We start from the raw sequence: 16,377 nt of genomic DNA on the forward strand, positions 1-16,377 counted from the left end.
ACCCCCCCCCCAGCAGGAAAAGGGTTAAACTACATGGCTACTTATAGTTGAACCACATTTGAACTTAAACTGGGTCCACAAGAAATAAAAAAATCGCTTGTTAGCAAAGAGAATAGAATATATATAAAATATTATATTCTCTTTGCTTATTAGGCAGCAAAAGATGGTTGGCTGTTATTATTAAGCGATTTTTTTGTTGAATATAAGTAAATTTTTATTTCAAAATTTAACCCTATTCCGATGGGCTTTTTAAAAAAAATGTATCATATGTTATAGATTGGTATCACAATAAGGAAATGGAGGGGGTTAACTGTACACCCACACATTTGTACAGAGTAAATAAATACTTGCCGCAACCCTTTATATTCAATACGTGCTGTATGTCAGTAGATTTTACCGTAGATAAATTGCCATTTTCAATTTTAGCTGTAACCCAACGGTATGGTGAAGACGACATTAGATAATTATTCTAATTTATCTAAGGTGTACACGGCACGCATTTTAACTAAATATACTTAACACACTCTTTATTAAATCTGTTCCAAGGGAGAACTCTGTCTTTTGGTTCCAGTAACTGTTTATCAGCAGGAGAAGAATGTGTTCTACCGACTGCTTCAACGTAATTTTTAGAAGTTTTGTGTTTTTACTGCCATATGACAAACATGCATATTTCCCCCGACAAGGGGATTTTAAGTTACTCAACTTTCTTTGTGACAATTAAGTAAATAAAACAATTCTCGCATTTTCATCTCAAAAAAATATAAAATTTTTTTTTTTTAAATTAGTAATTTTACTTACCCACTGGTTCACTCGACCATTTTTGCCAAAAAAAAAACACATCCCGCTTCGCTCTGGTAAAATAAAATTTCCGTAATTTTAAAGTGAGGCTTTAAATCAACATTTGATTGATTGTAATCAAACTGGCCGAGCAGCAGTTCAAATAAAACACGCATTTGCCTCTTTAACATTTTTAAAAAATAATTTAAATTTTAACAATACAATGGGGTGGGGTGGGGGGCACGTATCCACGACCCCGAACAATATAACATTTTCAATAACATTTTTTGTTTTTGTTTTGTTTTACAATATTTTAAAACACATTTTATTTTCATAAATCTGTTTAACTTTTTGTTAAAATGTCAAAATAATCAAAGCCAAATAAAAATGTTGGAAATTTTCATTTGAAACTTTTATAGTTTAATTATTTGTATTTGTTTAGTCCTATAACTGAGGTTTGTTGCCAAGATCAGATGTTAGTGTGTATAAGGTTTAATTATTTGTATTTGTTTAGTCCTATAACTGAGGTTTGTTGCCAAGATCAGATGTTAGTGTGTATAGAGGATCCTGATGAGGAGTTTAGTATAATCCCTTCAAGAGCTATAAATGATGGAATAGCCACAATGATTCCAAAAACCCCTGAACAGTTTATCGAGATTAAAGGGACTGTAAGCGTTATTGCAAATTTCATGCAGTGATGAGAATGCCCGATTCACAACGGTACCCTGGATCTAATTAGAATCAGATGTTAAACATTATAATTTGAAGAACTGATTTAAATTATGATTTGAATTGCACAATTATGCTCCAGGAACACATAAAGGAATAATGATCAGAATAAAACACACTTTAAACCTAGGAAAACGATAAAATCTTCCACATTATTGATCAGATAAAGGTTTCAAGGGTACCATTGTGAATCAGGTATTTTCATCTTTGCATTAAGTACCCCTTAGAATTGCGCTTACAATCACTTTTAAAGAAATGTTTTTTGATCGAGGCCTTGAGGATGCTAAGAACAGGAAAAGAGTCTGTGCTGAGATGATTTAATAGTAAATGATATTTTGAAATTTTTTTATTTGATAAATATATCTTAATTTAAGTTATTTGTTTGACTTCACTGTTTATTGTACTATATGCTTTTAGGGTGCAATTCGCGCCCATCTTCTATTTAAATTTAAACATTTTCTCTTTGTATACATTGTTAAACAAATCACCCATCTTCTATTTAAATTTAAACATTTTCTCTTTGTATACATTGTTAAACAAAAACAACAAAAATTTTGTGGATTTACAAAATTGCCAAAAATCGAATTTCATTAAAGGCTAATTTTTAAAAAATTCATAAACCTTCCCTGGCGTCACGCGAGGTCTCACAAAACATTTGGGCCCGCTCGGTTCAGCCGTTTTGACGTTTATTGCATGCAAACAAACACCAAAACGAACACCCACTTAGACAGTCTAGCAAAGTATATATACAGAATATAGATGAATTTCACTAGAATGGTATAATTCAATTTGTCCCGTTTTTTAGTTTATTTTCTGTAGTTTCTCAGTGTGTAAAATTATTATTATTATTAATTGTTAAGATTATAATGCTTTTCGATATTCTGAGGTTAGAATAAATGCATAGAGAGAGATGTGGTTTAAATTATATATTTTAATTACTTGTTTACTGAGTTCTCTGCGACTCTCGTTGAAGAAGTAGTTTATTTGTTCATAATACAGTGGTATAAGCAATTATATCAATACAATGAAGACGACTTTTTTAAGTTTTGATTGTTAACGATTTTTTAAAGAATTTCAAGGTTTTAAGTAATCAAAGAGATGCTTTTTTAATTGATAGCTTCTTTTGACTTTTATGTTTAACAGCTTTATTTCAAAAGTCGTCTTCATTATACTGATATAATCGCTTACCACTGCAGTACAACAACTATTTACCAATTATTAATCTCGCTCTATAGTGATTGATGACTTAAATAATTCATAAATAATATAAATTATGAAAATAAAGACTTCCTTGGAGTTTATATTTTGCATCTTGAAATTGTTGTAAAACCAGGAATTGTACTTCAATTTGTTTTCAACAAGAATGTGATGTATTTCTACCCTGCGTTTACAAATCAATCAACATTTGTGATCGCATTTGATGGAATTATATTTACCACTAAAATTTATCAATTTTCTCAATTCTCAATTCTCAATGGCCACAAAATCAAATTTTATAACATTTTAAAAAAAAATTGATATTTAAAACTGTGAATACTGTCATGTCAAACTTTGAATTGATAAAGGTCAGGATGCAAAGATAAAGGAATTTGAAAAGTATAGTTTGCTGATGTGAGTAATCAATTTTTATATTAATTTTGCATGATTTTTAGAAAAGTTTATGGTTTAAAAAAAGCTTTTTTATTTATTCATTATTTTTCATTTTTAGATTTCAATTACCTAAGTTAAAGTTCACTTAACAAATAAAAACTCATTTTATAGAAGTATATATATATATATATATATATATACAAAATAATAAACTGGTCACGTGATTTAAGTTTAAGATTTTCTAAATTTTACATATATGAACTTTCGTATGATTTTAACACAGTTTTATATCAATTTCTCTAGATAGTAACATCAGATAAAACTTTCATGGGTCTCGATCAAGAGCTAAAGTGATTAGCTTTCAGCCTATACCCCCTTTCATTTTTCCTTTACTGTCCCTTTAATTCTTATTTTTTACATTTAAGATGCTAATTACATAATTTAATTGTATTTCTTTTGATTACTACAGACTAGTAAAATTTACTATAAAATTGATATTTTGTTTTATCGGCTATGAAGTAGATTTACGTACTAAATATAACCAAATAATAGAATAAAACAGTTCAAATGATTTTTTAGGCGAAGAATATATTTCATCCTATAATCTAAATTCCATTACAATCTAGAAACATTAAAATTCCACAGTCAAAGGACATGCCAGGCGAAAATACATTTTTGAATGCCGTACTTTTATTGAAATGTAGCTAATCATGGAGCGGAATTAATCCAAGATCAGTACGAAGATACGGTCGGACCGGTAAGAATCTAGTAGAGCTTTCCAAAATCCTGAGATTCTGAAATGCCATTGTGCAGATTATTGCCTAGCTGCAGTACAAACAAGCCGACGATTATTTAAAGCTTCCACTCCGAGCCTGTAACCTTCAGCATACTCTCTCCGTCGTTGTTGTGGTCCTGATAGGATCACTTGATCACTAATGTTTAGACCAGAAACTATTCCCTCCATACTATTAAAATCAAAACTGATGCTGGGTTTAGAGTCTACAGCACTGAGTTTAGGCTGAGGGGAGTCAGGATCTTCTATGCAGATCAGGTTAAGATGTTGGCAACACTGGTTGGATAATTTTCTAAAAGTGAATTTTCAATTATAACATATTATAATGGTCATATCGACATAATTTCAACTTTATAGAATGCTGACCTTTAACCTTTCTTGATCAAAATAATGAACAATTGTCCTTTTTTCTCTCGGTTTCATCTTTTTCAAGTGAGTTGCGGATTTACATAGCAGCGACAAAACATAAAACTAAAAAAATTCCCCAATTTTTAAGATGTGAAAACGACGTTATCTTTCAAAAATGTGAATTGGGCGCACAACTCTATAAACGGGGAATTACTTAATGGGAGTGTTCGCGAAAAATATTTTCATCATATTTTTGATTTTTTCTAAATAACATTTGGCTGGGGCTGAATTTAAGAACAATCCTGGAAAAAAAATAAAAATGTCGTCTTCATTATCAAAAATCCTCGAAAAAAGAATAAATGTTTTCAAAAGTAACTATCAGATCATAAAGAATAAAAAGTATTGTAAGCTTTACACGAATGTGTCGAAAAATTGTCGATGATTATCGGTCGTAATATCTGAATGATTTGTTTGGAATTAAATTGATTTATTACGATACTAGCTGAATGTTGCAACTTTCTCTGCAGATATAGGGATTAGAATATTGTATTATTGGCAACCTAAAAATCCGCAAAATTTTTGATTAAATAAAACTTACGTTGCTGGAGTATCAGCAGTACATCTCTGGCCTGCAGTTAAACATGACCCTATTGAGAACCCGAACCCAAGACTGGAGTTGATTAGTTTCAAGATACAGAGAAGAGAAAATAGGAACTGCATGGTTTAACAACTCAGCTCGGACTGTGCAGGTCTGCAGGTCTGAAGTAGTAAAATCCTTTTATGGCCTCCTGCATGCGAAACCTAATTTTATAGAATTTCTTTTCCCTATTTTTCCTTGAAATTGTGAAGTTTTTTTTTCAAAAATACATTTTACAGGTTGAACTTACCAGTACAGCTGAACTCTGCAAGGATGTCTATACAAATGGTAAATCCCTATATGGCGTCCTACATTCAGAAACCCATCTTTATATATTTACTTTTACTCTACTTTACTTTGCATTTCTTTACTTTAATTTACTTTACTTCCTTTACTTTACTTTACTTTACTTTACTTTACTTTACTTTACTTTACTTTACTTTACTTTACTTTACTTTACTTTACTTTACTTTACTTTACTTTACTTTACTTTACTTTACTTTATTTTACTTTACTTTACTTTACTTTACTTTACTTTACTTTACTTTACTCAGAACCCTCAGCCTTTATAGGGTTAAACAAGATTTTAAACTACTTTCAAGGTTTGTTAAATATTGTAGAGAATATGTACCATCGAATTCATTTCATTCTGTATCTTTTAAATTTCTCTCTTGTAAAATGATAACTAAAATAAACATTTCTAATAACAATGCCATGGGTTTTCGGTCATAATTAACCATGAAGTTAGATGTGAACAACTGTAATAAATACAGTGGCAGATCCAACAGTAACCTGAACCTATTACGTTGTACATTGTTTGTAAATTTGAATGCAGAATATAATCAGTAAATATACAAATTGCGGTCAACTTAACCTGGATACATCTATAAATAACTACGTCAAACTAGGGAGGCAACCCTCGAATGCCATGAGCCTCTGCTATCAGACATCGAGCCTCCCAGATTCCCTAGGCAGACCGTGCCTCCGCTATGCAGTAAACGAGCCTCCACCATACAGCACAGCTTTTTTTAAATCTTGGTTTTTATGATTGATGAAAACTTTTAACAATTTTAGATTTAAATAATAAATACAAATTTTTTAGATTGAATTTGAAGTTCAAAAAAAGGTATCGCTAAAATCAAAGATTATAAAAGATGAAATGAAATTCAATTCAAATTTTTTTCTCAATAATTTCCTTTTCTTGTAAAAAATGTTTAAAGTTTTAGTCATAATTAGTCACTATTTATGATAATTAATAAATACTTCTCATCTTTGAGAAGCCTCTCATGCCACTATGTCTAAAAATTTCAAAAATCTGTTATTTAAACTTAAAACACAAGTTTAAAAAAACCTCTTGTATTACACAGGCACATTTTGATGTGTTGCTCATGCTCATTTCTGCAAAGCGGAGGCTTGGTCTGCCTAGCAACTCTGGGAGGCTCGTGTCTGCATAGCGGAGGCTCATGGCTTCCGGGGGTTCCCTCCCTCGTCAAACCCATATTGAGATTAGCTGAACTATGTTTGTATGTAAAGATGCGAAACTTGTAATTACGTCTATTAAATTTAACTTGTAACCTAGAACCCAGAATAAACTCAGTTGGAATAGACTCCACTTAGATTACAGTGGGGGAAGTAATCGTTTCTTGTTTAGCAAAGTTGATGAGATTGTGTCCGTGTTTGACATTGATGGCTAAAGAGATCGTGTCCGTGTTTGACATTGATGGCTCAAGAGATTGTGTCCGTGTTTGACATTGATGGCTCAAGAGATTGTGTCCATGTTTGACATTGACGGCTAATGAGATCGTGTCCGTGTTTGACATTGATGGCTCAAGAAATTGTGTCCATGTTTGACATTGATGGCTAAAGAGATCGTTTCCGTGTTTGACATAGTTAATTTATGAGATCGTGTCAATGTTTGACATTGATGACTCAAGAAATCGTGTCCGTGTTTGGCATTGATAGTTTATGAAATTGTGTCCGTGTTTTACTTGATGGCTCAAGAGAGGTTGTGGCCGTGTTTGGCATTAATAGTTTATGAGGTTGTGCCCGTGTTTGGCATTAGTAGTTTATGAGGTTGTGCCCGTGTTTGGCATTAATAGTTTATGAGGTTGTGCCCGTGTTTGGCATTGATAGTTATGAGATTGTGCCCGTGTTTGGCATTGATAGTGAAGAGTTGTTTAACTAATTAGCTTTTATGCTTTGTAGACCACTTAAGTTTCAGTAGAAGTAAATATTTCCATTTACTGTTTAGCGCCGATTAAAGGATACATCTGTAATTGGATGATGGCTTTATGAGTATAGATAGATAGATAGATAGATGTTACCGCCATGCATTTTCTATTGGTTCAGAATAGACACCAAGCACATGACTGAACCCTGATTGGATCAGGCGCTAATGAAATCGGTGTGTGTGTGAGACCAACGGGAGAAATTGAGTTGTACATGGAATGAAATAAGCTGAGATACGCTTATGGAGTAGGGCATTTAGTACAAAACTGCTTTCAAGATATTAACTTTAAAAAAAGTTGAATATTTTAACTTTGTTTGGTTATGATGTTTTCTCCAGTCAATACTATGAGCTACTATACTCAAAACAAAACCAAAAAATGTATTTTAAACTTTTTTATTTCATACATTATAAATTTTTACAATAAAATAATCACACAAAAACTAATATTTCATAAGCACATATTCTAATGTTTATTCGCATATTACTATTTGAAAGATACTTATGGTAAGGCTGGGGTGCAAATCCTGGCTTGACTATTATATGCTTCTACTCCTAATTGATAAACCCGATCTTGTTCTGCATTATTGTTTTCTACAGACAAAACAGATGCTATTGATACCTCAAGGGGATTCAGAAATGGTGTCCTAGGTATAGAGATGGGGTTGTTCGCCTTTTTAGATTCGTTCATCGTTTGTTAAAAATTCTAATCCGTTTGTTTTTAGAATTATTGTTCATTTTCCGTCTTTTTCATATGTTTTCTAACTTTTATCATCGTTCATTTAAAAAGTTTGGTCGTTGAGATTTTTCCGCCAGTAAAATATTTCGGTTATTAAAAAAATATAGTTTTTTTTTGATTTTTCCAATTCTGTCAAAAAAACGATTTAGGAGTTTTTTGTTCACCATCTCACTGATCAATGAAATACAAACATTGTTTAAAAAAATGTCTGTGTTTTTTTATCTCTCTTAAGTCTTAATGCATGATCCAATTCGTTTGTTATTTTTCTTGAAAACTTGTTTGGTTTAAAATATATTGATGCCCATCTCTACCTAGGAATGGCTTCTGCTGCCCCTAGAACAGGAGGTGGTATAGTTGGATCCTCGAGACATATTAGGTTCTGATGCTGACAACATTGGTTAGATATTCGCCTAAAATAATATAACATTAATATTTCATCTTTAACCCTAAACAAGGTAATCTATTCTTTCTACTCCCCCCCCCCCCCCTATGATTTTGCCTATAGAGTTGAACATTTTTTGAAAATTGTATACAGCTAACTTGAATAGTTTAGGTGCTGAGAAGGCCGTAAAGAATACTGTGAAAAGGTTCGTCAGATAAATATCGGAAGGTAAAGTTCTTCTATACATTAAGGGGAGGAAGGCCTGCCACAACAATTTCTAGTCCGAGTCACATTCTCCTTTTTCTCGTCCGAGCCACCTCAAAATCCTCGTCTTTCATTTATTATGGGTTTTAAAGTTTCTAATTCTTGAAGATAAAACGACTTTTTTAATCTGGCCACGTTAGGGCATAAAATATGGGCAGACTGAAGTATTGCCATGATTACATCAATTTGGAAATGGAATCTTTAAAGCTAGTAGAATGATGTCAAACTTAACTTAGTTAAAACTAAAATCTCTTCTGCCACCAAAATGGCTAACCTTCGGGACGGGAAATAAACTGCCTATAATTTTTCGCATGGAACCACCCGGAAAAATACTATTGTTTTCACTATAATCATTAAAAAAGATTAAAGTTCTATAAACTCAGAATTATATGCGGCATGTAACACCAGGATTATCTGAAAAAGGTCAACATTTTCAAAGATATTAAACTTAAAAACATTATTCAATAAAACTTTTTTTCCATTTACAAAAAACGTGACCTGATTCTTGAAAAATAGTTTTTTCTTGGAGGATTAGATTCTTTAAAAAAATAATATTGGAATGACGACGATTTCGAGATGGCTCGGACGAGAAGATGAGAAAAATGTGACTCAGACTAGAAATTGTGGTGGATGGCCTTCCTCACCTCATCCATTTTTTAATAACTTTTGAAATATGTAAGTTTTCATTGTAGGAATAAATGGGACATGTTTTTCAAAAACACCAACCAGCCTTTTCGACCGAATTAAACATGTAAGTAAAGATAAGTAATGATATTTTTTTAAATTTTAATATATGTTTTGTAAAATTGAATCGAATAATGTTAAATTTACTAAGATATGAAAACTTGTTTATTGTTGTTTGGGCAGCTTCCTAATTGCTAAATTAAATGAGTTAGAGCAAAAAAAATCAACAAAATCAAAATCATATAATATCAATTTTTTTATAAAAGCCGTAAATATCTTACAAGGAAGCTGTTCTGATCTATGTTTACTCTGGCTAGGTTCACTTAAATTGCTTTGTTTGAGACAGTATCATTTTCAGAAACTAGACTTTTGCTAAATTGATACTTAGAAAGTTGGACATAGTGATTTTTAAAAAATTAAAAATTTTGAAATTGAAAAAATATGTTTGGTATCAAGACAACTTCAAATTAAGTCTTTTTGAAACGTTTGTACTTTGTAGTGTAGTTTTGAAGTACACATACATAGATGGAAACGGAGGTGAGCATCTCTCTCCTCTACCCAAGCAGGATGAAACAGATATCCCTGCTATTCCAAGTCCAGTCTGGATAAAGCTGATGAAGAGTATAAATGCTAGGATCTGCATTGTTCAGTGGTGCAGATACGAATGGCTCAATGTTTTATCCTTTCTTACTTTCTAAACATTTCAGAGAAATCTTAGAAAATGACATTTCAAATAGGATGTAGTTAAAAGCTTAAAATTCTGATTAATTGCCATTTTACAAATGCATTAAATTTCCCCCTTACCCTTGGTATTTTTTTGCAATTTCTCGCAAATTTCGACTTGGTTTACAAAGACTTTTCTAGGAATTGACATTTCAAGTAGATTAAAGCATTTTATTAAGAGATTATAAGCCATTTCTATGAAATAAAATTTATGGTCTTTTTGCATTTATAATTGTTAAGGTTCTACACCACCATTATTAGTAGAAAATGAACATTGGCACAAGATTATTTAGCACCGTACATAATGCATTTATTAGCTTACATCGTATCAACAGTATTAATGCAAAGATGAGAAAATCCTGTATATGACCTTTCCGTATTAAGAAATTACCTATCTCTCGACAATTTTCTCTGTTTATTAATGTTCAACCCCCCCACCCCCCCCCCCTCCCCATGAATGCAAAGAGTAAACGGAATATAAATCTTTATTGTTTTGCAGACTTTCACTAAAGACGTAAAATTAATATGCGTCATCAGGCTTTTACAAATAGATTAGGACAATGAGTTTCAAATTTGCATTTTATATTTTGTTTACAGGCTATGTAAGGTTTCTTCCTGATAGTGATGGAAATTGTTCTGTAGAAGAATTTTAAACCATTTAATTTAAACTAAAATTGTGCTAAAGCATCTTTGTATTTACAAGCTGAGATCATGCCCATTGGTTTGGCATAAGAGCTCGTGTCTCTGTTGACATTGATAGCTGGTACTCGCTGAAACATATGAGCTGAGATTGTTCCCATTGGTAGAAATGTCAGACAATATTTAGAAAATGTCAGACCATATTTAGAAAATGTCAGACAATATTTAGAAAATGTCAGACAATATTTAGGAAATGGGAGACCATATTTAGAAAATGTTAGACCATATTTAGAAAATGGGAGACCATATTTAGAAAATGGCAGACCATATTTAGAAAATGTCAGACAATATTTAGAAAATGTTAGACCATATTTAGAATGTCAAACTATATTCAGAAGATGTAAGACCGTATTTAGAAAACGGAAAACCATATTTAGATAATGTCAGACCGTATTTAGAAAATGTCAGACCATATTTAGAAAATGGCAGACCATATTTAGAATATGTCAAACTATATTCAAAAGATGTCAGACCGTATTTAAAAAACGGCAGACCATATTTAGATAATGTCAGACCATATTTAGAAAATGTAAGACCATAATTAGAAAATGTAAGACCTATTTAGAAAATGTTAGACCATATTTAAGAAATGGCAGACCTATTTAGAAAATATTAGACCATATTTAGAAAATGTTAGACCATATTTAGAAAATGTTAGACCATATTTAGAAAATGTTAGACCGTATTTAGAAAATGTCAGACCATATTTAGAAAATGGCAGACTATATTCAGAAAATGGCAGGGATATTTTGATATAAGAATTTAAAAAATCATTTATCTTTTTTTCATTTTCCGTTAGTTTTGGGTTTACAAATATTACATTGGTTACATTGATTAAATTGTATATTTTCTAAGATAACATTTGCGGATTTGTTTTTAAAATTATAATTATTGTATTAAAGTTTTTTCTTTTAGAAAGAAATTACTGTATTTGATTAAGTTTACGATTAGATATTATATATATATATATATATGTCTAGAGAATATGCGGGTCATCTTGGATAATCTTCATATTTAGTGTAAAGGCTATCCCTCTTGCTGTACATAACGTTCAGATAGTTTGCTATCATTTGCCATCATGGAGTTGAATACTAAATATGTCCTTAGATTGATATTGTATTAGGATTACATCTTCTTGGATTTCTTGTAAGTCTGTATACACCGTGTCAGGCTCAACAGCCTGATATAAATGTGTTATATTCTATTATCTCGTTCCCCCTTTTGGGATTCAAGTTTGGCCTTAGCCATGTTGATGTATATATAAAAAGAAGTTTTTGTAAAAGAAGGAAATTAATTATTTTTCTTCTTTATTTATTTATTATATAACCCCTCCCCCTTACATTGACGTGGATAGGTAAAGATATGAAGGGATATTATGAATAATAACTTTGTTCTAATATTCAGAACTTCAGTAAATGGCAGTACCTAGATATAAGGGGATGTGTCAATGAGGTTATAGTATGTATCTATATCTGATTTTATTACAGTGTGGTAGCAAGACAAACAGTAGAAATATGGTCATTTTCAATCTTTATTTTTTTCTGTGAAATTTTGCAAATTTAGAATTTTTTATTGTTAAAGGGACTGTAAGCTTAATTTCAAGTGATCCTCCATACAATGATGGCAATGCCCGATTCACAAAAGTACCCTAAAAAGCTTTGTCACATCGAAATTAGTTAGATTTTAATTTTGTTGTTTATTTAAACTGTTTAACTTCATTTACGGTTTCTCTGCTAAAGTGACTTGCTCGTTTCTTTTTATAAGAAGCAATGAATAAATTTACAGAAATAAACACTATTCGGTTCAGATGAACGATGTTATCTTCAACATTTTTGATCAGATTTAGGTTTGAAGGGTGCTGTTGTAAATCGGGCATAGGTATCTATTTATTGAGGGTCACTTGAAATTACGCTCATAAATCACAATTTGCAATATTTATATTTTACTTCTTTATATTCTGTGCAACCATAATAAATCTCAGTTCACAATATTTATATTTTACTCCTTTATATTCTGTGCAATCATAATAAATCACAATTCACAATATATATATTTTACTCCTTTATATTCTGTACAACCATGATAAATCACAATTCACAATATTTATATTTTACTTCATTATATTCTGTGCAATCATAATAAATCACAATTCACAATATTTATATTTTACTCCTTTATATTCTGTACAATCATGAAAAATCACAATTCACAATATTTATATTTTACTTCATTATATTCTGTGCAACCATGATAAATCACAATTCACAATATTTATATTTTGCTTCTTTACATTCTGTGCAACCATGATAAATCGCAATTCACAATAATTATATTTTACTTCTTTATATTCTGTGCAACCATAATAAATCACAATTCACAATATTTATATTTTACCTCTTTATATTCCGTGCAACCATGATCAATCACAATTCACAAATATTCCTAAAATAAAAACATTAGAAGAAAAATGGCTAACGATACAGATAGTATTGCTGGGATTGAACTGGATACATCTAAACTTCCAGCTTTTCTAGGTTGTAAACATACAGTAGAACTCATTAAACTCTGGAATAGGAAGAAGAGATTTGTATTTAATGTCAGCTTAAAGGGAGTGACCGGCTATGTAAGGTAGTTGAACTGAGTATGTTGTGGAAAACTTCCTTCGGATTCATTTGAAACATATTAAACTTTTTAAAGATCTGTAAATCCTGAGTTTTAGCGCAAATTCGACGTTTAAAACTCCTACTTTGGGGGTGGATACGTTTTCAGAATTAGTTTTTTTAAACTATTAAATAACGACAACGAAAAATAAATTAACAATTATAGAGTAATCTAATTAGATGGTTAGGAACATATTTCTCAAAAGAAATTTGTCATTAAATCAATGCTAAAATCGATTATTTCGTTTTCATTATTATATTTAATTTCTTATTTTCTTTGAGTTTATTCGCAGATTTCTTCAAATTATTCAAATGTCATCATTTCAACAATAATTCTAGAAAATCTTTGTGAATAATGAGAAACCAGAATAATGAGAAAATAGAAACTAATAATTGAAACAAGATTATCTTTTTTCGATGATAAGATTAATTTTTATTTTCTCAACATGTTCCTATACATGACGTCTACAGTTTATTGTAGAACTTTTTTACATTTTATGTCGTCGTTATTTAATAATTAAAAAAACAAATTCAGAAAACGTATCCACCCCCAAAGTAATAGTTTTGAACGTCGAATTTGCGCTCAAACTCAGGATTTACAGATCTTTAAAAAGTTTAATATGTCTCAAATGAATCCGAAGGAAGTTTTCCACAACATACTCAGTTTAACTACCTTACATATAACTTTTTTTTTTGTCTGAAGGTATAAACTTTTTTGACCAAAACTATAACCAAAATTACAACTATTTCTTATTAAGAAATAGAACCATTTTTTAAACAAAAAATATATATGTTTTTAACCTAAAATATAAACATAGTCCATACTATTCTCCTCTTTAACCTAAAATATAAACATTTTTAACTTGAAATTTAACCATTAAACGAATTTCTAATGATCAGAATCAATTATTATTAATGCGTAAATGTAATCCCTCTAAAATAGAAATATAAAAAAGAAAAATTAAATATGGAAAGGAAGTAACAAGTATACATGTAAATAGTAAAGTCTTTGCATACATTGACAAGGCATTTAAAACCAACTTTTGGTCGAAAATGGTTATATTTTGGTCGTTATATTTTTAGTAAAAAATTATTATACGTTGGTCGAATATGGTTGTATTTTTGGTAAAAAAAGGTATAGTTTTGGCTAAAAAATGGTAATATTTTCAGTCGAAAAAGTTATATTTTTGGTCGAAAATAGTTTTTTGGTCGAAATATTTAATTTTTAGCTAAAAAAGTAAAATTTTTGGCTTAAAATTAATAAATTTTAGGTCGAAACAAGTTATTTTTTGGTTAAGAAAATTTATTTTCTTGGTTAAATAAATGGTTATATTTTTAGTCAAAAAAAAGTTATATTTTTGGTCAAAAATGGTTCTATTATTGGTCAAAAATGGTTCTATTTTCCCCGCCCATCATGTCAATGCAGTTAACCAAATGTTAATCAATTAAGATTTTATTTAAGTGTCCCTGTTTCAGCGGATAACAGTAAAACCGACTTTGCTCTTTATTCTAAAAGATATAAGAAGAATAAAGCTCTCAAGATGCTCAGGTAGGAATATCAACTCAACCCCTCCCCCCCCCTTCTCTCAAATTAAAAAAAAAACTTTTAAAGGGACTCTAATAAAAACGCATAAATAACTTCCAGTATATATATTTCTTATAACTTATTACTAGAGGGTTCAGAATATGAGTTAGTATCGATATCACACGTGTGTAGAAGTTTGACAGTACAATGCCCCGTATACGTTCTATCTCATTCTGTTGAATCTTGTGGAACTTGTTTAACGCGGCCAGGCATCGTCTTCCACACTATCTTTGAAATCTGATAATTTATAAATAATAAATTTTGTATATGCTGGCTTATAAAGTGATAATAGGCCGTTGCCTCTAAAGCTATAAAATACTCAATTCATATTTTATATCAAGAACAATTTCTGCGTTTTTTTGCAATGAAAACTCCTATTTGTAAAACAAAAAACTATTTAAAAACAGATAAAAGAAAGATTTTTCTTAATTTTTTTATTTTAAAAATATAACATTCCACTTACACTTCCATTATATTTTCATTTCTGTTCCACGCAACAGATTCCTAATTTTTATGCATTTTTTTCAGAAAATGATTATCGAAAAGATTCCAATAACGACTTACATAGAAAATTGAACACTATCATTTTTTATTCTACTTACAACGGAGTCACTAACCAACTATTTTTTCGGTCAGAGTACTAAAAATCACTGCAATACATCGAAAAAAAGAGAAATATTTTCTTGTTTGTCTGGGAATTTAAAACGATTTAAAAACATTGTCTCAATTGTAAAATTTCTTGAAACGATGCTTTTCCCTTCACAAATTGGAAAAAAAAACATTAGCTACAATTTTATTAGAGACTTGGTCTTGTTTGACCTAAATGATCGATCAACCCAACTTATTATAAAGTTTTATAATAGCTTTTAGAACTATCTTAACAATAAAACAATTAGAACTCTAAGAGTACACAATATTCAATACTAATAGAAAGCAGGAAAGCAGTCAATTAATTTAGTTAAACACTGACGATTCATTAGATTAGATGATTCTAAAGCTTTGAAAATTCAAAAGATAATTGATTTGATTCATTGATAAGATAAATCGATTAAACGATTCAAAGGTTTAATTAATTTTTCCTTACATGTATGATTCTTTCCAACCGTAAAATGTTACTTAATTAATTTTTCCTTACATATATGATTCTTTCCAAGCGTAAAATTATTTCTTTATTCATTTTTTCTTACATATATGATTCTTTCCAACCGTAAAATGTTTCTTAATTAATTTTTCCTTATATATATGATTCTTTCCAAGCGTAAAATTATTTCTTAATTCATTTTTCCTTCCATATATGATTCTTTCCAACCGTAAAGTTATTTCTTTATTAATTTTTCCATACATATATGATGCTCTGGAACTTTAAACTTATTTCCTTGATAAACCTTAAAAAGGTCATATAAAAGACTTAATTTAACCATGATAAATAAATGTTGCTACCTTGACCAAGGGGTCAAATGTAACATTTTTTACATTTGTGACAACTCTCTTATTGTTACAGTTACATTTACGATTACCGTTATGGTTATGGTTACGATCA

The 16,377-nt window shown here is 30.3% G+C and overlaps 2 protein-coding genes and 1 long non-coding RNA gene across 3 annotated transcripts; 1 reads left to right on the forward strand and 2 right to left on the reverse strand.

Annotated features, from left to right (window-relative positions):
• Positions 1-202: 202 nt before the first annotated feature.
• LOC111712363 (uncharacterized) lies at positions 203-1,355 on the forward strand. Its single transcript, XR_002767431.1, has 2 exons — positions 203-619; positions 1,220-1,355. It is a non-coding gene; the product is annotated as an uncharacterized LOC111712363 (long non-coding RNA).
• Positions 1,356-3,664: 2,309 nt separating this feature from the next.
• LOC111712361 (uncharacterized) lies at positions 3,665-4,989 on the reverse strand. The gene is made up of 2 exons (XM_023486944.1): positions 4,836-4,989; positions 3,665-4,181 (listed from the first exon to the last, which is right to left on the reverse strand). Exons 1-2 carry the CDS (start codon positions 4,955-4,957, stop codon positions 3,911-3,913), a joined length of 393 nt encoding a protein of 130 aa, XP_023342712.1. The 5' UTR covers positions 4,958-4,989; the 3' UTR covers positions 3,665-3,910.
• Positions 4,990-7,481: 2,492 nt separating this feature from the next.
• On the reverse strand, positions 7,482-9,954 carry LOC111712365 (uncharacterized). The gene is made up of 3 exons (XM_023486949.1): positions 9,692-9,954; positions 8,152-8,250; positions 7,482-7,748 (listed from the first exon to the last, which is right to left on the reverse strand). The coding sequence occupies exons 1-3, from the start codon at positions 9,811-9,813 to the stop codon at positions 7,604-7,606; spliced, it is 366 nt and encodes a 121-aa protein (XP_023342717.1). The 5' UTR covers positions 9,814-9,954; the 3' UTR covers positions 7,482-7,603.
• Positions 9,955-16,377: the final 6,423 nt, after the last annotated feature.

Source organism: Eurytemora carolleeae, unplaced genomic scaffold, assembly GCF_000591075.1.
Source record: "Eurytemora carolleeae unplaced genomic scaffold, Eaff_2.0 scaffold1080, whole genome shotgun sequence".
NCBI lineage: Eukaryota > Metazoa > Arthropoda > Copepoda > Calanoida > Temoridae > Eurytemora > Eurytemora carolleeae.